This window comes from Perna viridis, chromosome 3 (assembly GCF_037379345.1).
Source record: "Perna viridis isolate PV_CMFRI_1.1 ecotype Kerala chromosome 3, ASM3737934v1, whole genome shotgun sequence".
NCBI classification, from domain to species: domain Eukaryota; kingdom Metazoa; phylum Mollusca; class Bivalvia; order Mytilida; family Mytilidae; genus Perna; species Perna viridis.
Genome location: NC_142447.1, coordinates 47,158,664 through 47,184,859, shown reverse-complemented (window position 1 = coordinate 47,184,859; position 26,196 = coordinate 47,158,664). Strand labels below are relative to the sequence as shown.

Below are 26,196 nucleotides of genomic sequence, written 5' to 3'. Positions count from 1 at the left end.
TTGGCCTTGTTTTCTAAACCTTCAATTTTTTGGTTTGGAACTTTGTATTTTACAGATCAACCAACTTTTTGCGGTCGTATAAAAATTATAAAGCCAACATAAAAAACCGACCTCATTTCCTTGATTGATTTTTTGAATTTCATGCTCGATATCTTATTAACCTGGAACTTACATATAACTTTAATGCAGTCATCTCGATATTTGTCTCTCAAAGGGAAGTGATAATTAGAGGCGTGAAACTCCTTTTGTGCCTTTTGTATTTTTTCCATTTTTATTATATGACTCGTGGTTCTGGGGTTGCACTTATATGTGTTTTTGATCGGTATTACGCATACTTTCTTCTTTGCGATTTTGTTCAGTACATGGAGACAACCATTGACAAATCCCTCTCCAATGTGTTGATCAGTATTTGTAAGACTTTTGACGGAGTCAAATGTGTGTTTTATTCAGGTATTTTCAAAACATAAATTAATTATTATGAAATAAAAACACTTAACTCAAGTGTGATTGACCTATGCAAAAGACAATTTTATTGTAAATTTCTTGATAAATATCTTGGAAACTCTTACTGTACTGGTATAATCTGACTGGTTCAATTAATGACACCTTAAATAAATGTCTTACGCACACTTACAATGTATGTAAGATATACTCAATTAACTTTTAATTAATCTACAAATCAAAATGTACAAAAAAGGGGGGGGTCTGGAAAATGGCATTCGTCCTTATATTGAGTGAATAACTTAGTCTTAAGTTGACATAAGAAATATCCCAAAAACATAACATATAAGTCTGTACATAATGTTTATGTAAACAAAAACTACATTAAAACAACTAACAATGCTAGTTAATTTTTCTTATACCAATTTTGCTTTTAACATGGTTAATGAATATGTGTGGAATACATATTGAGATTTACACACGTCATTTTCAGCTTCGCTTACTGGCGACAAAACAAGTAACAATAATACTCATATAAAGTTTTTTAATGTTATGGTCATGTCGGCATTTCACTTCTAATTAACAACTGCTTATACAAACATAATTTGGATTAACCAAACATAAAAGGACAACACATTGAACGTCATTGCTGTATCTTCCACTGACGAAAAACAAATATATTACACATTATCAAATGTCAACCGTCAACAATAATTATTACTAATATATAGAATTTTATCTGCATTCCTAGAAAAATATGTGTAAGGACAGAAATATTTAGAAAACTACATATAAAATATACCTATGTGTCCGCCTAATTTCGGCAGCATATATTTACATATCAGCAGCATTAATCGAACTTTTGGCAACAAGAAATAAACAGAAGGCAACCTTCTGGAAAAATAATTTCTGATGTATCTTAATCTCAAAGCTTATCTGATTGTGTCAAAATTTACAAATTGCTCTTTCAATTTTCTTCAGTTTTGTTCTCGATTATGTGAAATCCAAACTATTTTCATCAGATAAATGCATATGTTTTTCTTTCAATATATTATCCAAAATAATCAAAAGTAAACTTAAATATGTTTGATATCAGTTAGTAACACATTTTAAATCTATTTTCCAGTTCCGCTTAGTAAAACTCATCTTCTTCTTTTTTGTCTTATCAAAATATCTGTCAAAACAGAAACTCGTACTTTGCCATGCGGGGTTTGTCGAGTTTTTGCATCAATGAAAACATTTCTCGTTGCGAACCACGGCTCATTTCCAATCGGAGAAAACGACACACTAATAAATTACGTGATCTAAAACGTTTTTAAATGGTTGATTTCTAACGATTTTCAACTTGTTACCTCGGCGTTACGTTGTTGATTTGTTTAACATATGTTTTGATAACTTAAAGAATAATTACGCATGAAATATGAATGTAATTTATTTGTAATTAAGATAAGTGTTTCCCTCTTGTCTCAATTAATCAACACACCAGCTCTGTTTAGTTTATATACGTTCTTAATGACTACCCCAAGGAATCATCTGCATAAAACCTCTACTCACTCATGGGTGTACCATCAAAATTTGACTCGGTAACTGACTCGTACCAAATGGTTATATAATGGTAAGTCTTACGGTTCCAATGAGAAAACCAGTACTCTCTTTCAGTGTAACGACCGGGTATAAAGGTTTAATGTTTTCAACTATATAATGAACAGTTAGAAAGGAATTTGTTAAGATCACGAAGATAGAGTCAATGCTTTACTGTAACCAACTAATATAATCGTGCTTTTATAATATTTACAAACATATGTGTTTTTTTCTTTCCTCTGCTGTTTTTACCACTTCAACTTCTAATGAGGCATGTATTTGAAATTATATTGATGCAGATGAAACATTAAAAATAAAAAAAAAAATAAATTTTGGGGACGTTAAACAAAACATTTTCAGATCAACATCTAGATAGATCTTCCGAACGACCGAAGTCACAAATCTATTACTGAGGGTGGTATGATATGGATGTTTTAAATATGATAAAAATATTTAATTTCATTTCAGCTGAAATCATTATCAATGTCGGGGATTAAATTTGACCTTTTTGAATGGCTATATAGACAGATTTTGATGTTATGATGTTAATATTCACAAGTATGATTGTAACTGAGTTCAATTCATATAATAAATAGTTTCAGTATCAGTTAACAATCTCCTATCATGTTGTATCACAACTGGATTGTATAAATAATGGTAAAAAGGAATGTCTTATACGTGTACTATGATTTGTCTTGGAGCTTTAGCAGTTTTTCAGCAAGTTCCATGGCTTCATCGACACCTTCACAGCATTTCTGCCATGATTTTGGAATGCTTTCAAGTCCATAACAAGCTCCAGCGATAGCTCCAGCCATCGAAGCAACAGTATCAGAATCACCTCCTAAGGAAATTGCATACATCACAGTTCTAGTAAACGGATTAGTGTCCTACAATACCAAATGAATACTTGAATCTTTTATTTTATCACAGTAATAACAATTAAATGTTTCTTATGTATAACATAAACTCTACAGTCTACATAGCATGACAACTGTTCTTTCGATATACCCCTGATTCGTTTTCGTAAGAACGGAAAACAAGTATGAACAAGAGGCTCCAAGGAGCCTGAATCGCTCACCTGATTAAAGTCTTTCAAGGGCAATAAATTTAACAAGGAGTTATCCAACAATTTGACTCAAGAAGACTTTAGTAGTTTTTTTTCTATCTATTAAAGTTTTCAAGATATTGGCTGAAAACTGTAAAAAAAAAGCCCATCTTTTTTTCATTTTTCAAGGGGAATAACTCTTACAAGGAGTTTTGACAGATAAAAAATCCCGACATCAGTTCTATGCAGGATACACCAAAGAACATTCATACCAAGTTCAGTTCCAATTAAATCAAATTATGTCAGAGGAGAAGAATTTTGAAAAAAATATTAACGACGACGATGGACGCCAAGTGATGGCAATAGCTCAAATAGGGCATCTCATGGACATTAAAGTTTAAAAAAGATCCTCCAATATCTTCTACTAAAGTTATCATCTGGAAACTGTCAGGGTACAGACAGAAAAACGGATGTGCAACTTTCTTTTTTTTCTTTCTTTTTTGCTGAATCAATATTTTCCCAAGTAGGTACGATGGTATTGATTTTGATTGGTCCATGTGTGTTGTGTTTATTCCGTCTACTGGGGTTTTTCATTAAAATAGAAATTTAATTCATCAATCCTTGGTTACCCTAAATATCATTTTTCTGGAATGTAACACGAACAATAACTAAGAAATGTGACAATTGCAAAACAAAGACATTCTTCAATATATTCAATTTTGTTACTTTGTATGTATGATTTTAGTTACTTTATGTTCTTTGTTGTGTATGGTCTTTGTCCCTGGATTACATTCTTTTGATTACCGCTAAAATCTTGGTTCCCTTGATTACTCTTTCAATATGTAACAATATATTTATATTATCCGGGCTTTCTTGAAGTTAAATCAACGAGTCGTACAAATCGTGAAATTTGATAAGAACTCCGGTACGGATTTATCATTAAAGTGTTGACATTATAAACTATGTATGATTTTAAAATCATAATAAAAGGAAACGTGATTCTTCACAACGGAAGAGTAATCGAAAATTGTCATCAGTTAAGGTGTTATGAATGATCCATCCTTAACGTAATTAAGAAAATGTTAAAAGTCATAACCCTCGAATGATAATTGTTCGATTGATTTATTGGCAAAAAAATCGTTTAGGCCAAACGAACTGGATTACTATGTGCGCACAACTCGACAAATTGATTTTTAACGGATCAAGCACCACTTTTTTACATAGCCTAAAAATTTTCAACAAAACATACGCTAACCTAAATTCAGCTACATGTAATTGGCGTATGAAATAAATTGTGAAAAAACACCATCTCTTAAAATTTACCTCAAAATCTTTAACATCTTTACTACAGTGCAAGAATGAATAAATTGCTGCTGGAACGGAATCAAAGGCAGCTATATCTACACCTAAAATTGAACCCACATGATAACAATACAATAGATTGCCATTAGGTGGAATTTGTACTCGTAACAAGTAGGTGATTTCTTAATACTGTTTTAACGTTGATATTGCCCGCATCCTTTCAGAAACCCGTTCTTTAAAGGCCAAATATCCAAACAGAGATAAAGAGAACAAAAAAAGGAGAAGCTTACCACCGCAATGATAAAACATTGAACAGTATATGATAGGCAAGTATATGGATACTACATTTAAGCTGAATATAGATCTGAATTTAAGATTCTGAATGAAAAAAGTATCCTTATATCCGAAACCATAGCTTAGATTCAGTACTTCAAAGAACCTATAGGGTTAAATATTTTGTTCAATCTACTATCTTAGAACGTCATTTGACCGACTTGAATATCCATTTACATACAATATATCGAATGGACGCAAACGCTTAAGGCAGGTCAAACATGAAGTTGCACGCGTAGTTAGGGTATGTATAGCTGTTTTATTGTATAATGTATGATGGACACAGTCCTGTATTGCTTCCAAGAGATATATGCAATAGGGGAGTTTATCTAATATAGGCTTCCTGGTGCACCACAGTTCGAATGTTGTGAAATAAACATTTCCAGACAACATGTTTAATCAATCTTCTGAACAGACTATCATATCATTCAATCAAAGAGGAAAACAATCTTTAAAATAGGTATAGAAATGTTTCGAAAAACTTGGAACCTTCGGATCTTAATTCAAGAAACCTCTTAAAAGCAAGGAATTTAAAATTGTTTACGCGAAAGAAGCTGAAGTGAAATCGCCGTAATTCTATTAACGAACGCTGTATTATTTCCAGTTATTCTTTCGACTAGATTTTGCAGACATTTTAGCAACAACCATAACGGGAAAATAAATAAATAAAAACAGCACTAGATGAAGCTAATTGGACTAAAAATCAATATCAACAAAACCCAAGTCCAGATAATCAACAACAAATGTGAAACTGACAAATATTTAAGATCCCACAACTGTTAAAAACGCTGACAACAGAACTGGTTCGCGGAAACATTATTTTTCTAGGGTAAGAGTACATGTACTAGTTATCCTAAGGAGTTTAACGATTTGATTTTTCCCCCCCAATTTGTATTACTGGTAAAAGGAATTATCAGTAAGAATAAGAAAAAAAAACCCAGCTATAACAGACACAAACATAGGAGTAAGGACAGAACGTGGTGCTCTTTACCTTATTTGGTTGAACAATGCACCCTAGTAGTAGTTATCAAATCAAATATGTTCGAGACAAAGTCAGTATTGTACAGACCTAACTCATCGTGTATAGTGAGGCGTGATGGCTCAACTTCTTGTTTTAAGAACTTCTTTATCAGCTCTAATTTTTCTCTGTACGTAGAATACATCTTATCACTGAAAAAGAAATAGAACTGTTTAATTATGCTTCCGATGAAACAGAAATTTGTAGAAAAATAATCAAGGGAATCAAGGTTATAGCGGTAATCAAAAGAATGTAATCCAGAGACAAAGACCAGACATGGAAAACAGGCATACACAACGAAGAACATAAAGTAACTAAAATCATACATACAAAGTAACAAAAGTAAATGAGCAACTCGCACTCCACTAAAACTGGGAGCATGGACCAGGTGCACCAGTAGGGTAAGCGTCCTCTGCTTTTCTAGAAACACCCGCCGAGTTGCTAATAAAAAGTCAAGTCCGGGGTAGACAAACGAGGAAAGGTAAACTATGACCCGTTGAATAAATCAGTTTTCATGGTGCTGATGGATACATCATAACGATCCACGAGTCCATGATGACAACCATAAAACTTCTGTAGTGATGACTTCAATCTTGTAGCAACATAACTCTGCTCCAGTAGCCTATTTGTCAGAGTTCTAGCGCGATACAAAAAGTCTGCGTAGTTTCGGCAAGTTATAACGTATGAGTTGTGATATGAACACTCCATACGCAGGAGCCGAAGGGATGTTGCCACAGATGAAAGGAAAGTTGACAATTCTGAAAGAAAAGTCATCACGTTTCTCGTAAAATTTGGCCAATAGTTTTCCTTTACCATCGATTTCTAAGTGTAGGTCAAGATATGAGGCTGACTTCACAGTGTCTGTAGTATCCTTTATCTTAAGTTCCTTGGGGGTACATGCGATATTTCAACGCCCCGAAATTAGGATTGTTTAAAGATAATAGTCATCTATAAAGCGGAAACTAAGATTAAAGGATTTAGCTAAACAATATTCTTTCTCTCAGCTATAAAATCAGCCTCATAAGAGTGAAGGAATAGGTCAGCAAGTAAAGGAGCACAATTTGTTCCCATTGGAATACTGACCGTTTGTTGAAAAACACGTCCACCACACTGGACAAATATGTTTTCAATTAAAAATTTCAGCATTTTGTAAACATCTTCCTCTGTATATTTGGAAGATGATTTGGAATTATTTCTTACAAAGTATGAGGAATCTCTACCAAGTACTATATATTTGTACCTTTTTTGGAAAAACAACGATGTATAATGTTTTTAAGTCGGGATTTTAACTAAGAATTTTTAAGACTATATTTTAAAGACATTTGCATTACAGGATAGACAAGATCTGTTTTAGTTGATAAAAAAACATAAGCAAGTTATATACTTAATCACCATTTGATAAAAAATACCTTTTTACATTCAGAAAATGTATTACAGTGAAGACTCTACCCTTGTGGATTTTCTTCTAGAATTTCTTCTGCAGACCATGGTCTATTCTTTACATGGAGATAATTGATTTAAATAACCTTAGAAAAGAATCTTAAGGCCAAATTTCATTTAAAACTAGAGGTCTTGTTTGTCAAAGGAGCCCCAGCATCATTTGTAAGTAGTGATTTTTTAGTACATCAAATGTGTCTGTAAGACACTAATGATGCCCCCGCTCACTAGATTTGCCAAATTAAGAACATATTTATTTTTGTTGACATGGTTCACAGATTCAGAAAGGTTGGTTGACGCAGTAAATATTTGGTATGTTAGGCTAAGCACTGCAAAAATACTTGCAATGAGAAAAACAGGACTGATGGACAGAATGACGGATACATAAAAAATGTAAATACCCCAAATAACAAATCCCTTACTTTGTCGCTTGTGTATAATTCTGAAAAAAAATATTCCAAGTCCAACTATCACCCAGTTCCGTAATATTCCACAAAAATCAATATCATATTACCTTACTCTATTATGTGTAGAAACATCCTGCAAAAATATTTTAGATGTAGTTCAAAATTACAGGAGGAGATAGCAGGACAAGCCATATAGCCCTATTCCTGATGAAAATGAGTAAGTCTAACTATCACCAATTTCCATAATATTTCACGAAAATCAAATTCCTCTGCATACCTCCATTTTTTGTAGAAATATCCAGACAATATTTTAGATGTAGTTCAAAAACTGTAGACCTGCAGCAGCACTAAGCTTGTCATAAAAGGCGACTAAATAAAGCTCAAAAACCTAGCCGGGGGCTAGGCGCTCTGCCCACAAAGCAACTGAGATGTGTGCCCCAGGTGGTGGAATGGGGTACCCCTGGCGTGTTAGATGCTGGGGTTATCAGGCTATAATACGGAAAACCTGACCGCAAGCCATAGTGGTGCACCGTGTTGGGAAAGATGCCACGTTCCTCGCACGTTAAAGAACCCTGCTGTGGTATTCGATAGGAGTAGGAACCTTTGCGATCCGCCACAGGAGGCAAAATTGCCTGGCCCTACCCATCCCTCCCTTTTTCTTGTTTTTGTTTGTGTTTGTGGGGGTTTAAAGTCCGAGCAGCAATATTTCAAAAATATTCAGACGATATAGCTGAAATATTGCCCTTTTTCTAGTGGCAATCAAAATTTGTCGACTCTTTCATGTTCATTTTATCGTCCATTTTATGTTCATCGTCTGGATATAGCTGAAATATTCCTGCTCGGATGTTAAACCCAAAAATCAATCAATCAATCCATATATTTCTGAGTAAAATGGCTAAATGTAACTATCACCAATTACCGTAATATTTCACGAAAATCAAAATCCATTGGCCCTGCACACCTACATCATGTTTTACAAATATCCTGTAAAATATTTTAGATGTAGTTCAAAAACTGTACGAGGAGATAGCCGGACAAGCCATGATCATGTGAAATACGGACGGATGAACGGACGGACAGGGGTAAATTACTATGCCCCCCAGTTTGTCAGTTTGTCGCGGGGGCATAAAAAATCAAGATTACATTATAATCAAATTATATTTTGTAAACAGGAACAATAAACAATATCATAAAAGGTCTAATCGATCATAAGCATTTTTTGATCCTCAGTAGTAAGACATTTTGAAAATTAAAACAACTACCAAAGTTTTAAATGTTTTTATTCAAAAAGGTTGCTATATAAATTTAAGGTAAATTATGAAAAATTAATATTGTATCTCATCATTTCATTGTAAACATTGTAGATATCTGGAACATTTCTTTTTCAAACAGAAGCTTTATTAGAGCAAATACCTATTTGTACCTAATATCTTATCATTACTATACTTCAGAAGAAACAATTCCAAAATGTGTTGATTTTAAAATCAACGATTAAGCGGCATCAGTAATACAAACTATTTATCACCAAAAAAAAACGGAACACTACTGGACTTATGGAAGATTTTAACACCACTGAATAGCGTATTTCACACTTAATTGCATCATTTCATTTTATGGCATTTGTCTTTTGAAACATGGGATCAATAAATCGCCAATGTACAATAAATTGAAATGTACACGCACACACACACACACATATATATATATTTTTATATATATATACAATGTCTCAGAATGTGATGACTCCATTCGCTACACTGCTCCATCGGATCAAATTGATACAGAGAAGATAACGTAAACTTATAGAAGGGTCTGAAAAATTCCCAACGATGTTAGAACTGTCAAAAAATTTGCGAAGCAAATTTTTGGTTGTTCCCTCCGCGGGACTCGAACTCGTACAGCTGTGACATCTACGGCAACACCGCCTACACAAAGTCCAGCGCCCTAGACCACTCGGCCAGCTAGTTATATAAAAATATAGCTTTCGCTCGCCGCGTCATTCCTCCTCGTTGGATTAATCTAGGGCTGTAACTAAGTACAAGATGCGTGGTTGTACGGAACAACTTGTCTTCTAAGTAGGACAGAGGATAAAATTAACGATACATGTCACAACAAATCAATATTATACAAACGTCTCAGAATGTGACGACGATATTCGCTACACTGCTCCATCGGATCAAACTGATACAGGGAAGATAATGTAATCTTATAGAAGGGTCTGAAAATTGCCTAGCTGGCAGAGTGGTCTAAGGCGCTGGACTTTGTGCAGCCGGTTGCCATACATGTCACAGCGGTATATACACATGTATTTGTACATGAAAGAGAGAAATGGTAAATGTTTGAAAATGTGACGTGAAGGATTCAGTATTTTTTAATTTTTTTTCTTTTCTATTCTATTTCCTTAAATACACTGTAAAATAGTCCTTGATTTATATTACATGTCATCTTCCAACACCTCAGTCAGGTGGTGTTTGTGAGACTTCTTGTAAAATCCTGACTATTAAATAAGAAATAACCAAAAGAATTCAAAAACATAATTCCCTACAGTGAAGAGGATAGACAATAAATACCATGTACTGCTCACCTTCACACAACACAGCTTTCCAAGTATTGTTAATACCATCGTTACAGATAAATCATCCCAAATAATATAAAGATCAAGAGTGAGTCATAGCTAGGCCATTGTGTCAATGAAAGTTTCCACTGTTTATTAGAATAAATGGAAACAGATACTGTACCACAGATGTATGGTACAGAAACTCAAATACACCAGTCTGTCTCTCCTATCCCCCTTCCTCAAGTGTACTGTGCTGTTTCTTTGTATTTTATTGATCTCATTTTATAACTGATGTTTACTTCTTATTTTGGTATTTTCTTATGCAAATTTGATATAAATCTGGGCTGAATATGTCTCACACACTAATTCAGTAGAGTATTTCAAAATTTTGAAAATGGATAATGCTAGTTTTACCTTTCACTCCCTTGTATGGCCCCATCTCCTGCCTGCTTTTCTTGTTCAAATGAACTCATCAATATAATCAAACTTTCAACCATATCTTCTGGAGAGAAGGTACTTGAACTGTTTAAGGCCATGTCAACTGCATAACTTTGTAGTATAGCTCCTAGAATGGCTTGTTCGTGAGTATGGGTTAGACTTGTTATTTGGGTAACTAGTTCCTGGAAAAAGAATATACAATTATACATTCCTGCAATTAGTGGGTGTGGTGAATACGGGTAAATATTACGTGCTTGATGCTGTCACCCACTTTGGGGTAAAAAAATTTTTAAAAAGTCCCTCTAACCCACTTTCATTTTCCCCCTAAAATCGTCGTCTCTTATGACTTGATCATAATTGAGATATTTATAACAAGGAATATACACAGTCTTCGACAGTCCCTCTGACCTACATAGGGTCCCTATGAACCAGTTTTGAGTCCACTGACCCACTTATGAAGCATTACACTTTTATCAATTTATCATTAGTTATGTGAGATGATTAAAAGAAATTTTGTCTCATGCACAACCAATATCTGTCCTCTTGACCCGCGATGTCTTGGAGTAACCCAATAAAAAGAACAAAAATAATCAGGTGATAAATGTTCAGGAAACGAACGACTTCATACAAATGTAGCTCGTATGATTAAAGCCGAAGTTCAGGCATCGCTCGTTACACTTTTACTGTTTTATTTTGTCCATATATAATACAATACAACCACAACTGTACAAATAAACATCCAATGCATATTCTGAATAACAGTATAAGATATAAGGGCGTAGGGGACGAGAGACTAACTTCCGGTAAGGGCCGGAACGACAACAACAGGGGTACTGTTCGGCATTTTCACCTTGTAAACAAATAATTGATAAAAAAAGGCATTCAATGTTTTCTACTGTGTATACAGGTTTTAATAAAGATTTGGTATGTTATTTCATATCTTGACCTACACTTAGAAATCGATGGTAAAGGAAAACTATTGACCAAACTTTACGACAAACGTGATGACTTTTCATTCAAAATTGTCAACTTTCCTTTCATCTGTGGCAACATCCCTTCGGCTCCTGCGTATGGAGTGTTCATATCACAACTCATACGTTCTGCCAGAGCTTGCCGAAACTACGCAGACTTTTTGTATCGCGCTAGAATTCTAACAAATAGGCTTCTGGAACAAGGTTATGTTGCTACAAGATTGAAGTCATCACTACAGAAGTTTTATGGTCGTCATAATGAACTCGTGGATCGTTATGATGTATCCATCAGCACCATGAAAACTGATTTATTCAACGGGTCATAGTTTTCCTTTCCTCGTTTGTCTACCCCGGACTTGACTTTTTATTAGCAACTCGGCGGGTGTTTCTAGAAAAGCAGAGGACGCTTACCCTACCGGTGCACCTGGTCCATGCTCCCAGTTTTTATTGGAGTCCGAGTTGCTCATATACTTTTGTTACTTTGTATGTATGATTTTAGTTACTTTATGTTCTTTGTTGTGAATGTCTGTTTTCCATGTCTGGTCTTTGTCCCTGGATTACATTCTTTTGATTACCGCTATAACCTTGGTTCCCTTGATTACTCTTACTTTGGATCGAAATAGCCAAGCTACACCAGCATTTTTTTTGTTTTCTGCATTATCGGGCACTGATTTTGCTATTTTTATCTTAATGATTTTTTAAGTTTCGTAGAATTTTATCTGTCTTACGCATTGCCACTATAAAATATTGCATTTGATGGCCGTACGGCGTATGGGGCCAGAGACTATTTCCGGTAACTGCCAAAACCGCAAAATCAGGGGTATAGGTCTGCATTTTCAGTTTGCAAACGCGTTATTAGTAAGAAATAGGGCATGCTTTATTTTCTGCTGTGTAGCTATAGGTTTTAATAGTAACTTGGAATATCGTTTGATAACTTTAAGTCGTTTTAGAGAATGATACCTGAAGTAGTGGGGTATGATGGTCTCTCAATTATATGATGAATTCAGAGCCACTTAGTGTAAAATCACTAACCTCTCAATGAATAGAAAAATGTGATTTTGTTGTAATTAAAATTTCATATTAATACTATTATACTTACATGATTTTATTTATGGAGGTCCTGAAATCTAATGGTAGTAGTCCTTAAATATTTAAGGAAAATTCCGCTGAAAATTGAGGATTTGTTCTCAAATTCAAATTTGATGATACGTGATTGAATGCAAAATTAGGATTATCTCCCTTGAAAAGTAATCAACCGCAGAGAGCAATTTTAATTCAGCGCCCTCGTGACTTGGACTCTATCGCATGCGCCCCGTTCATTTTGTTTTGTTAGCGGTAAAAGTGATAAATGTTCTTTTCTGCCTCCTTGAGTTTGAGACATTTTTTTTTGTTTATTATAGTCGGTAGTTTTGGTAACTGACAATTTGTAAAATGAAAAAATGGAAGAAGCCATTATTACTGCAAATTAAGAAGAAATTAGTGTCAATAGCGTAAATATAGTAACGCTGCGTTCGAAGAGAGTCAAAAAGTTCGGCGTCAAGCATTTCTAAATCGAACTCCAATTCGACAAGTACTAAGAAGAAGTCTTCTCAACGTAAGTCGGTAAGAGCGGAGAAAAAAGTCAAAGGACGGAGCCAATGCTAGTTTGTTTAGACTGGAAAAGAAACTTCGTGCAGAGATTGGAAGTGTTAAGCAGTCAGTGACAAATGTCTCGTTGTAAGTAGATCAGTTTTTACAACTGCTTAAAGAGTTGGTCTCACGTAAATCGGACGCATCAGGTTATCAGTGCGAGTGCAACAGTAATAGAGAAAAATGGGCAGCATATTTCTCATCCAGAAACTCATAATAGCGATGTCGATGACCGCATTTCCCTGCATCGTAACGTTGAGGGTTAGATATTTGATTCGGACAATAAATCAATCTGTACACGTAATGGTGCACAAGACAAAAATGCAGATTTCAAAGGTATTCTTTGCAAGAAAAAAAAACATTTTCAGAAACAGAAAAAGGTAACTCCAATAATATAGACATTTTAGGTTCCACCTTTTGGGGAGATGCTAAAGCTAAAACAGAATAAGAAGACAAGGATTTAGTTAAGTCAAATTAACATTAACCAGTCTTGGTATTGTGGTAAACCCTGTTAACTGTCTTCGTGCAAGGAGGAATAAAGATAAGAATTTCCTGTTAGTAGTAAATCACTAGAACATTTAGAAGTTCCGGTATTAGATGAGATAATTCAGTCCCTTCTTGCTTAACGTAATGGTAAGAAAGGTGCAAAAGTGAAGGTGAATAAGTTGATTATACAACCTGATCAATCTTTTGAAAAATATGCATACACAGGACAAATAGCTGCCGATATGGGTTTAGTTATTTCAGCATACATGCAACAAGTGTTGAAAACACTTATGACAAAACTGAATGAAAATGGACCAGATCTAGACTTAGTTATTCGTATGGTAAAAGATATTTTTGCCATGTCAGTTAAATCTATTGATCTAAGTGACGTTGCTTTTCATCATTTATACGCATGAAGGTTACTATTATTGATGCAGGGCTAGAAGACTTTTCAGGACTAGTTGACAAATTTATGGACTTTAAACTAGCTAGTGATGGTGTTCTTGGTAGTGACTTTAAAATTTTACTTAAATTACGTTCTGAGACCTACAAGCAAATCAAAGATTTTTTTTTACCAGAATTTAATTCCAAAACTTTTACTTCAAGCGTTAAGAGGAAACAAAACATAATTTCTAACAATGACAGTAGTGCTGCTAAAATGTCCAAGAATGATTTTTTTCAGACTATCATATTCCATGGATTTCTCCAAATTTCCAGAGTCCAAAAGAACAAATAAGAGGAATGATGGCAACAGTTTCAAGAAAGACAACTTTGGCGACAACAAAACGAATAGTTCTTTTCGTGATAATAAAACCAAATGCCTATTTGGAAACTAAGGTGAAAACTTAAGCTTCTAGCCCAGAGAAAACTTGGAAACTTCTAAATTTATTTTTGAAAAATTGAGTGAAAATAACCAACGACATATAATAAAAGGTTACAAACTAGAGTTCATTCGAAAAATTCCTCAAACAGGAATGCGACCAACAAACGTTCCTGCCAAAGATAAACAAATTCTCCTTTCAGAGGTAGTTACATGTAAAATGTACCTGTAGCAGAAAAAATCCAGGTATCTACAGTACATTTTTTTCTGGTATCACCTCAAAAACAGGAGAATTATGACCAATTATAATCTTGAGGCCACTCAACATGTACCTCTAGAAAAAAAAACATTTCAAAAGACTCGCTATCAAATGCTCTGAATCTAATGCAAAAAAGATATTGAACAATCTCTCTCGATTTGAAAGAGGGTTACTTCCATTCACAAAACTCACACGAGGTATCTGAGATTTTGCATAGACAATCAATGTCTATAATTTCGGGTTCTTTGTTTCGGCTCAACTTCAGCACCAAGGGTGTTTACCAAAGTTCGTGCGGCAGTAGCAGCTCATTTACAATCTCAGAACTTCGGACTAACTGCTTATCTGATTCGTTTCCTGTGAATTTAAAGAAAAAGATGCCGATTTCAGATCGAGAGAAAACCATTATTTTTCTTTTAGATCTTGGGTTCCTAATAAATATAGCAAAGTAAAGCGTGATTTCTACACAAAACATAGCATACACAGGGGCACAATTTTGTCGTCAAGAAGGTTTAGTATGTCCAATAACAGAAAGAGTAATCAAGGGATCCAAGGTTATAGCGGTAATCAAAAGAATGTAATCCAGGGACAAAGACCAGACATGGAAAACAGACATTCACAACAAAGAACATAAAGTAACTAAAATCATACATACAAAGTAACAAAAGTAAATGAGCAACTCGGACTCCAATAAAAACTGGGAGCATGGACCAGGTGCACCGGTAGGATAAGCGTCCTCTGCTTTTCTAGAAACACCCGCCGAGTTGCTAATAAAAAGTCAAGTCCGGGGTAGACAAACGAGGAAAGGAAAACTATGACCCGTTGAATAAATCAGTTTTCATGGTGCTGATGGATACATCATAACGATCCACGAGTTCATTATGACGACCATAAAACTTCTGTAGTGATGACTTCAATCTTGTAGCAACATAACCTTGTTCCAGAAGCCTATTTGTTAGAATTCTAGCGCGATACAAAAAGTTTGCGTAGTTTCGGCAAGTTCTGGCATAACGTATGAGTTGTGATATGAACACTCCATACGCAGGAGCCGAAGGGATGTTGCCACAGATGAAAGGAAAGTTGACAATTCTGAAAGAAAAGTCATCACGTTTCTCGTAAAATTTGGTCAATAGTTTTCCTTTACCATCGATTTCTAAGTGTAGGTCAAGATATGAGGCTGACTTCACAGTGTCTGTATCCTTTATCTTAAGTTCCTTGGGGTACATGCGATGTATCAAAGCCCCGATTGTTTAAAGATAATAGTCATCTATAAAGCGGAAACTAAGATTAAAGGATTTAGCTAAACAATATTCTTTCTTTCAGCTATAAAATCAGCCTCATAAGAGTGAAGGAATAGGTCAGCAAGTAAAGGAGCACAATTTTTTTCCATTGGAATGCCGACCGTTTGTTGAAAAACACGTCTACCACACTGGACAAATATGTTGTCGATTAAAAATTCCAGCATTTTGTAAACATCTTCCACTGTATATTTGGAGGATGGTTTGGAATTATTTCTTACAAAGTATGAGGAATCTCTACCAAGAACTATATATTTGTATCTAGGTGTACCATCTTTTTTTGGAAAACGATGTATAATGTTTTTAAGTCGGGATTTTAACTGAGTATGGGGAATAGACGTATACAGTGTTGAAAAATCATAGGTTTTAATGCTATTATATTCAGATAATAGTCTTGAACTGATTGTCTCCAAAAGATCTTTCGAATTTGTCAGGATCCACATTGAATTAATACCACTACGGGAGTAACAAGTGTTGTGGTAGGACTGCAGACCCTATTTGACAGTTGTGAGTATAGAAGTTAAGTTTTGAAAGAGGTTTGGTGGTGCATTTTGCAGATCCAGCAATGAAACGTTGTTTGTATGGATTCTTGAGAAGTTTAGGAATCCAGTACATAGACGGTAAATCACAGAATCACACAACTTTTTTCAGAAGTAGAAAACATCTTAAAAAAGCAAACCAATGCTACAGCAAGAGAGTACTTGCAGCTTACAGGGGCAATGACCTCATGTATAGAGTCAAAACCAAATGTATGTCTGTTCATGAGACCAATACGAGTTCTCAGCATTTGAAGGTAACCTGTTCTGGTGGCTGAAAATAGAAAATGTACACAAAGGCAGAAATTTTACTCCATGGCAAATTTCAAAAATTGCTATGAAGGATATATCAAAAATCGGTTACGGGGTCAATTATGTCAAAATCAAGTACCACAAGGTTTTTGGACAGGAAAGGAGAAACTCTGCACATAAATAGCCTACAAATGGAAGCAGTTTATCGAACGATTCTTCACTTTTTGTCAATGCTAAAAAGAGAAATGATTTCGCTCAGACGACATAACAGTCGTGACATAAATTAACAAACTAGGGGGCACTCGATCTCCCCGGCATGACGGTCTGGAAACTATGGCAACTGATTTAAGAGAACAACATGTCGCCAAAATCAGCTGACATAGCAGGCAAAAAGAATATTTTGGTAGACGAATTAAGCAGACTAAAAATAAGACCCACCGAGTGGTCTCTGGACAAGTCTGTAATAACAAATCAAAGGTCAATATGGGGGTTTCCAAGATAGATCTATCTGTGTCGGCAGATAACAAACAAGTTCCGATTTATTGCTCATGGATTCCAGACCCACAAGCATATCAATAAGATGCTCTAACCATTCCATGGAACAACATGTTTGCCTATGTGTTTCCCCCAGTTTATGATTGCCAGAAACATGTAGTTCTGATAGCTCCACTCTGGCCTTGCAGACATTGGTTCGCAACTCACTTTTAGCATGCAATAGATCTTCCAAGAAAACCACCAGTAAGGGAGGATCTGCTACACCAGTCCAAACGGAATTTTCATCATCAAAATCCTGCAGTGTTCAATCTAACTGCATGGCTTTTATCAAGAAATGGTTTAAAAAGAAAGGATTTTCTGAACAAACTAGAACCTTGTTACAAGCTTCCTAGCGGTCAAAAACTCAGAGACTACTCTGTTAAATTTCAAAAATTCCATAGCAAGTGTAGTAGAAGAAAAGTTGAACCCTATAATGCCTCTTTAACAGAAGCAGGTGACTTCTTGACATATTTATTCTCTGAAGGTTTACAATACAGGACCATTGCTGATTATAGGTCTATGTTGTCCTCTGTTATAACACCTTCCAGAAAACACCGGTCGGACAACATCCATATATTTGTAGACTTCTGGGGGAGTTTTGAATACTAGACTTCAAAAAGTAAATCTTTTACCGGAATGGGATCTACCTCTAGTTCTAAAAATTGTAAAAAACTCCTTTTGAACCTATGAAATCAGCCATTCTTAAATATGTTGCTTGGAAGACTGCTCTTTTAATTGCAATTACTTTTTTCAGGAGAAGCAGTGATCTACAATCTTTATGTTTTGGATAAGACTCTGTTGTGATACAAAAGAAAGGGGTAACTTATATAAGACATTGCCTTGCAAAACAAGAATGCCCAAAACATGTTGGATCAAAAGTTTTTATTCCAAGTTTCAAGAGTGACAAGTCTCTGGATCCTAAAAGAGTTCTTTGTTATTTTTTACAGAGAAATGAGAGTTTAAGACAAACGGATGACAGTTTTGAGGAAAAACTCTTTTATATCGGATTTGAAACCTTTTAATCCTCATCACAAACTATGTCCACTTGGTCTGTTTATGTCATAAAATGTGCTTATGCGGAAATGGATGTAAAAGACCAACATTTCATGTGTTTCTTCTACTATAACCTTGGGGATGTCATGGGAATCTTTTTAATGGAAGCTCTATGAAGTCAACAATGGACACAGCAGACTGGACACAAGGGTCTTCTTTTTCACGTTTTTATCTTCATCAATTAGATTCAAAAATTTTTCCTTAAAAAATCATAATGAAAAAAAAAAAAAGAAAAGAAGCACGTATATTTGTTCTCATTAAAACAGTCATATACTTTGAACATCACTGTGATGTAAATGACTTAAAAGTTCTGATACTTTCAATTGTAAAATTGTAAATACTTAACTGAAGCCTACCTATGAAGGAGGGAGACACAATTCTCAAAGAGGGATTCCGAAGCAAAGGATACGTCAGAATTCTCATAATTGTACATCATGTATTATAGCATTAATATAAAATTGAATTTGTCCACAAATTTTAATTTTATGAGAAAATAATACTTACCCTCCCGCCTCCCCTTCAGAAACTTTTAGTGGAAATCACTTTTTTGCTGATAGAAACTGATCGGAACACATACCCAGGAGTCAAAGTAATGAGCGTGCTTAAATTAAATCACTCCCAGTGGTTGATTACTTTTCAAGGGAGATAATCCTAATTGTACTTTCATTCACGTAAATATTATTATCTCATTAAATTAAAGTTTGAGAACAATTCCTCAATTTTCAGTAGAATTTTCCTTAAATATTTATGGACCACTACCATTAATCAGTTTTTTATGGAGGTCCTGAAATCAAATTGTGAAGGTTCATATATAATTTTTGGAGCCCCTGGTATACACGAAAAAAATGAGAACCTGAAATAACTGAGACCTCCAAATTATTTAAGGACCTCCTTAAATTACCACATTTTTACTAATTCTGCACCTCATATAAGAATGGGCAAGTTACTTTTTACTTTTAATTTGATAGGATCATTCTGACTGTAGGTAAATAAAGCTGCTGGTGCAATTCTCATGGCTCCACCATTACCATATGATCCCTCGCCATTATACTGCTTCTTAGCTGGTTCATAAACATTTTCATAATTTGACTCTCTGAGGTCTGTAAAGACAGATATTACACCTCCTCCATATCCTCTTGTCGGTTCATCAAAATAATTTTCTGAAAATCTGAAAAAGTCTGATAATTAATTACAAAGTAGATTAAGAATGACAAATATATATCTATTTTTTTTTTTGATTTAAAATTGTATTTTAATCATGATTGCACACGCATTTTAAATAACAAAAATACATGACAATATTGTAGACTCATACTTTATAAGATCAGAAGAGAATGGTAAACAACTACTTGGAAAAGGAATCTAGGGACTGATCTAAGCATGACTAAAGCAAAAAATAAATATCTCCGAGAGTAATTAAATTTGGATTTTTGTTGATTCTTATGGATAGTTCACAATTTGAGTCAAAAGCTAAATATATCTCAATGAAATGTGTATCAATCAATCACTCACAAAACTGATCTCATTTGAAAATTACAATTCAATACATGTATTGAGAAAATCTATGTAATAAATAGGTCATCAAGAATAACCAAAACATGAGACAAAAAACTCAATCATAGAACAAGTTTAATTGCCTCTTTCCAGTACAAATGATTGTATTTCCCTTATTTACTCTTTTCAATTACATGTATCATACTAAACTAATGCTTAACATTAAGAATGTTCTAATGAGTTATATCATATTCAGTAGTTTTTTACCTAATCAAAGTGTTGTTAGCACTTGGGCGGTTTTGATTCTTGTAGAAATTGCAGCATGAACAAAGTTTAAAAGATTACATGAAGTAAAACAGAACTATCTATAATCATACATTTGCATTTCCCATATCATTTAGAACTGTTTTTCCTAATATGTATATAAACTGAATGTCAATCAATTACTGATTTCTGAAGTTAAAACTGTAATTGATAGTTAAACAGTAAATAACTTCACATACATTTATAATTTGTTTTCTTTCACCTTCTTCCCATTTTTTTCAACCTGGCCAAAAGTTAATATGCAATCACATTCAAAAGTATTTCAACAGAGTACTATCCTACAAAGTAATTTTATTTAAATGGGACTTATTTTAGCTCAAGAAGTAAATTTATTTGATCAATATAAGATTTTCAAAACTGGAAACTTTTTATCAATTTTAATTTTCAAGCCAATTTTACTTGGTTAAAATCACTTCCTATTTATCAATCATAAAATACTCATGATAGGATGGACTAATAATTGTATTAAATGGAACCTGCTTAGCACATTAGATACTTCTTGGCATATTACTGCAAAAACTTCGTTCCCTAAATGCTAATTTATTACTAAACATTCAAAAAGGAGTCCATAAAACCTTCAGAGGTTGAAATTTGAAGACTAGATTTTAATTTTATTTGCAGAAATAAAAGAATATTATTGGGTTGAATAAATGCCATAAACATATTTACAGGTTATAAATATGTATTGAATGATATAAAACTTTTATAAAGGAATTACATGTGGACTATATTCTTGTGTAGTGTTAGAAACAGTAGGGAAGTTTTGGACATGAACCGGCAAATTAAAATATTTTAATAACCCCCAAAAATAGTACTAAAGCAATACTTCTGTGACTTGATGTTCAATACATAAGGTAGGCCATGACATTGTTTAAAGTTCTACCCAGTATATTTTACTGCTTCAGTCCATATGGAAAGTAGTTCTGCTTATTTACATGTATCACAAATATATAAATATAATATTTTACATAACCTAGATAAAGGTGGTATTAATTGACAATATATATTGTATTTTCCCTTTTTTGATATCAAAGATTAGCAATGTTTAAATGCATTTACTCTTTGAATAATAAAAAAACACAAGAATGAATATATTTAATATTAGCACTTGTTTTTTTTTTTATTCCACACTGATTTTTTACTCTTACTGGATACTCTTCCTTTTCTCAAATAATATTGTGAAAATCATGTGTGGCAACTCAGAGATTTTAACAATATATATATTGGAATTTTTTTACCTGAAATGTTTTAAGATTCCATGTGTATTCCTAAAACATTATACCTTTCTGCCATGTCAGCAGCATCAAAGCTTTTGTTTTCAGTTAGAGAACGGGCTACAGATCTGGCCATTGCAGTATCATCAGTAAACTTCCATATCTTAAAACCTTCCTCTTTCTCAGCTTCTGTAATGGAGAAAGTTATCATTTCATGGCTACTGGCAACATTTGCATTCTTCTTTTATTAATATACGAACTGCTCCATAAAGCATAATAATATTAATGAATATATCATTCCAATTAGTATGTTGTGTACAATGTACATGTACATTTTGTATTCGAGTTCAATCTGACTGTATAATTTCTTCTACTAGAGTGTTATACTCAACTACCACTACACGTGTACATGAATAAGGAAAATAACAGTTAATGTCATAAATAAACATATTAAAGCTGGCGAAAAAGAAATACTGCAGGAACATCACAAACCTGTAAACATGAAACAAAAAATAACAAGAAATCTGTGATGGCTCACTAGTGATACTCCCACTTTCAATAACGATATCAGGAAAATAAACAATGTCCTTGACAAACAGGAAGTTGTTAATTAAATTTTTCAAAAAATGGATTCCACCATACATGTAGATGTATGGCATACCTACAGGAAAAATATTATAAAATTTCAAGCTGCTGTGATGAGTAGTTGCTGAGAAAACTGTGATGGGGAAAAAGTGTTACGGAAAAAACAGTATATCCTGAATCCTTCGCAGCAGGGGTATAATGGCACAGAAAAAAGAATAAAAATATTATGGCATTAGTTTAACATACTGGCAATAATGAACTTCATGCAAGTTTCACACTGATCTGGTTTTAATGACAAAGATAAAACCTGAAACACTCTGAAAGAAACACAAGTTAATTTCCCCAATAAGTCCTTAAGCTGATTGGGCTGTTTTTATTTTGGTCTGACTTTTTACATTTTTTGTTGTGATGTCATGGATTTTGAGATTTTGGCAGGACTTTGAGAAAATTCATGTTATGGAAATCCCTTTTCAGCCATCTTGCAGATTTTTTCAGGGTACATGTATATCAGATCTTTAATTTTTATGTAACCAATTCTGGACTTTTACTATTAATGTGAACTTTCCTTTTTAACTTATTCCTTTTGACTATTGGCTATCTAGAGTTTATCAGTTTGGTAGTTTTGTTGTTTCCATTCATTAAGGTCATACTTGCCAAGTGACCCGCAATTCAAATGGCAGGTCACATCTGAAGAAAACCACTTCATTATCGCCTGCAAAATCAATCTTCATAAAAAAAAATGCCTGACAGCGACCACAGTGTTCTCCCCAGGCCATTATATAGCATGTAAGGGCCACGACACTATGTGAAGAAACAAGATGATATCAAAATGCAACATTCTATTTTGTTTAATTATGTATAGCAGCTAATATCAAAAATAAAAAAAAATTGTTGACCTTTAATTAAATTAATTGCAATGAAATACAGACTGTAATCAACCGTAATTAAAGCGATTAAAAGGCATTAATTGCCCTTAGGTTAATAACTGCATCGATGTGAACATCACACATCGACAAATTGACTCTTATGACAGGTCCCTTTTGAAAGCCAAATGAGGAAAACACAAAAGATTTCCAAAGAGAAGAAAAACTATGCAAATTCATAAATTCTGAAGCAAATTTAAATGGAGGAAAAGCCCAGTTGCTTAGACACTTGATGTTTGTCAAGATCTCAATATAGATCGTGAACTGGGTTGTTGAATACAAAGTACACCTCAAACTCTGATCAAAATCAGACTATCTGGCACTGACCCGCTCAACAAAAGTCCTTCCATGTCTTATCCCTGAGGCTTTTCAACATCCAATACAATCAGAACTTAACAATGATACAGTTTGCTCCCTTCTCTATGCAAAATAGAACAAAGTCTACATGTATGAATGTCACGACCATAGACCACAACTAAAATAAGATTAAAATGGCTTTTACTGATTACAATTTAAGCCTGAAATATTATTCTTGGATAATTTCTAGTATATGTGCCTAAAATTTCACTTTTTTTTAATATAAATACTTTCATTTAAAAAAATGTAACACGCTATGACCCAACATTTGAATTTTGATCCCCCACAGCACTTTTGGAGCTTGGCAGGTATGCCTTCATATCTGCAGAGCTCGCTCATTGTATAGAAGTTTTCTGAAAATTCATCATACTAACCACTTGAGAAACATTTCTCAAAGCAAAACCTTACATTGTGATTTATTGTAGCTTTCAAATAATCATAATAAAACATTTCAAAAATATATATGTTACTTGATCATAGCTACTCGGACAGGGATAAAACCCTGCATTCTATAAAAATAACCTAATCAAACTTGGCAAAAGTGATAAATGGCATGAGGTCTTCTTTGTTTCAAAAGTGACCTACAAATGTAATACTAATTTATGATATGCTTGCATTTAAGTTTAACTTTTAAGACCAATGACTTCTTCATTTTCATTTGTGATTATAAATATATTTTTGGTCACAGATTAAAGGCCCAAATAAAGGCATACTGAAATCCAACATGTCCAATTCTAGTGCTATGGCCTGTTTGGCTAGTAGTTATAAAAAAATAAAATAGTTGGTGTCGTCAAGAAATCCAAAACACTCACCAGTATCTATTTTATCAACAACCTTTTTTACTTTTTCTGGCTCGATTGTTCTCGCCCATAAACGTTCAAATACTGCACCAATACAGTCTCCAGTAACCGCTCCAACAAGACTTCCTTGGAAACGTGACAGCAAAGATGACATTTTCAATTTTGTTTTCAATAGGTATAAATTCACATCGGGGAATGGAATGAAAACGTCTGTTGTTCCGAGTATGCTATTTCGGACCAAGCTTACCTCTTCCCAAAATCACCGTATCACAGCATGAGTTATCGATTTTTTTACACTTAAATCAAATCACAATTAAATCACAATATTGTAATTTTTTGCAGGCATTATAACATGGAGGAGGCTATATAAAATTCCATATCAAGGTCCTAAATTACAAAAGGAAGGTCCGTTATGGTCCCCAAGGGGTCAGAAAGGGTAAATAAACAAGCATTTTATTGAATTCATATAAAACTACAGTAAAAACATAAAAAAAACTTCATAATGTTGTTTCACAATATTCTGCACCACAAAAGTCAGAACTGGAATTTTTTTTGGGTTACATGTAGGTATTGATCATATTAGAGTTTAGTTGCCAAAAAGGAGGGGGGGTCACAAATAAGCATTTTCCTGGTGTACAGAGAACAGTTTGACTATTAGTAAATTGGTTTCTTTGAAGTTGAGAATTGCACTACAAGGTGCCATACCACAAATTTGATTGATTTTTGGTGTGAAGAACTGAACCTTTTTTTTTGCAATTAGGGGCCTACATCAAGCATTTTCCTTCTGTCTGGACAATTACTCGAGTAAAGAACAATTACACGAGTGAAAGTGATTGGATCTCTATCATATAAATTTTACTACGAGGTGCCATCAAATTTCAAAGCTGTATCAAGTTTGTATGGTGAGTAAATATTCAGAGTTCAACCTCAGCGGCCGTTTCAAGCTACGCCACGCGGAGCATTTTATTACAAATATTTTTTCATCAAAATTAAAATGGCTATGGTATTAATTTTCACCGTAGATGGCAAATAGTTGTAGAACATGCACAAGCTATACCTCTACAATCAACAGAGAATGTTGACTTTCCATATTGATTTCAAATAAAAATATAATTAAAATAGATGTTTTATGATCTACAACGAGTCATCCGCATCTGCCATATAAATAAGACAGTCGACTAATCGACGTACTATTATTAAAAAATGTCCTTGCATTACTAATCTAACACATAGGCTGAGATAACCTCTTTACGAATCATTTTGTCGCAAAAAGACCTGAAGCATTATTGTTTTTTTTTGTTTTTTTTTTTGTTTTTTTGTTTTATTTTTTTTTTTTTTTTGTGGGGGGGGGGGCTACTTTTTATACCTTGTCAAGGCAAAAATCATAATTTTTATGAGTTTGGATTCTTCGAACTTCTACTTCCTACAAAATGAAGTAAATTGACATGTACAGGTATCATCATGTAGCCCAATGTTTCAGCTTTACAATGGTCTCAAGAATGTTGGGGTTATACTTTGGGGTTTTGGAGTAAAATGAAAAAAAATATACCCATACTCCACCGAAAAATCGCTTAAATTTTCATATTTTTCAATGTCAAAACCCCTAGAGTATTTATGCTTCAGAAAAAAATGGCTTATTGGGTATTTAATGACTTGTGGCGATTTTCGTAGTCCAAATTTATCAATAAATGTATAAAATGGGATTTTCAATTTTCCCGTAAAAGGTTGCATAAATTCGTCTCAACAAGTTTTTCCTCAACTTCTAAATGCCTAAAATTTGGTATCAGTCAATTTATAATTTAATTTTATTCATAATTAAACCACGAAAAACAAATTTTCCAGAAAGAATTTTCAAATTTTTTTTTTAATATTACCCCTACCCATAGTAAACTGATCTCAGTGTAAAAAAGAGTTCCCATTCACAACTTACCGACACTGTATAACTCATATTTAAGGCATTGATAATAAGATAATATTATGTTCCTAACATATCTGATCAATGCAGGTGCTTAGAATTTTTTTTTCGGTTGCAATTTCTTTAAAGTGGTAAAAAGAGGAATTTTCAGAATGTCAGATTTTTACTCCATAATCCTATGTATTACTGC

General features: G+C 33.9%; 1 protein-coding gene and 1 pseudogene across 1 annotated transcript; one reads left to right on the top strand and one right to left on the bottom strand.

The window, feature by feature from the left end:
• Positions 1 to 787: 787 nt before the first annotated feature.
• On the bottom strand, positions 788 to 24,297 carry LOC148622624 (ADP-ribosylhydrolase ARH3-like). Its single transcript, XM_088572573.1, has 7 exons — positions 24,104 to 24,297; positions 21,495 to 21,615; positions 19,349 to 19,562; positions 10,536 to 10,741; positions 5,772 to 5,872; positions 4,391 to 4,473; positions 788 to 2,909 (listed from the first exon to the last, which is right to left on the bottom strand). The coding sequence occupies exons 1-7, from the start codon at positions 24,243 to 24,245 to the stop codon at positions 2,706 to 2,708; spliced, it is 1,071 nt and encodes a 356-aa protein (XP_088428699.1). The 5' UTR covers positions 24,246 to 24,297; the 3' UTR covers positions 788 to 2,705.
• LOC148622625 (uncharacterized) lies at positions 12,484 to 14,381 on the top strand (annotated as a pseudogene).
• Positions 24,298 to 26,196: the final 1,899 nt, after the last annotated feature.

Bases quoted from the DNA above. Each gene is read 5' to 3' on its own strand.
- LOC148622624 (XM_088572573.1), bottom strand. From the start codon at position 24,245: ATGTCATCTTTGCTGTCACGTTTCCAAGGAAGTCTTGTTGGAGCGGTT. The intron at 19,563-21,494 runs GTATAATGTTTT...AGACTTTTTCAG, and splicing joins GCTGCTGACATGGCAGAAAG to ATTTTCAGAAAATTATTTTG. The intron at 10,742-19,348 runs GTAAAAAGTAAC...TTCTTTTTCCAG, and splicing joins ATGATCCTATCAAATTAAAA to GAACTAGTTACCCAAATAAC.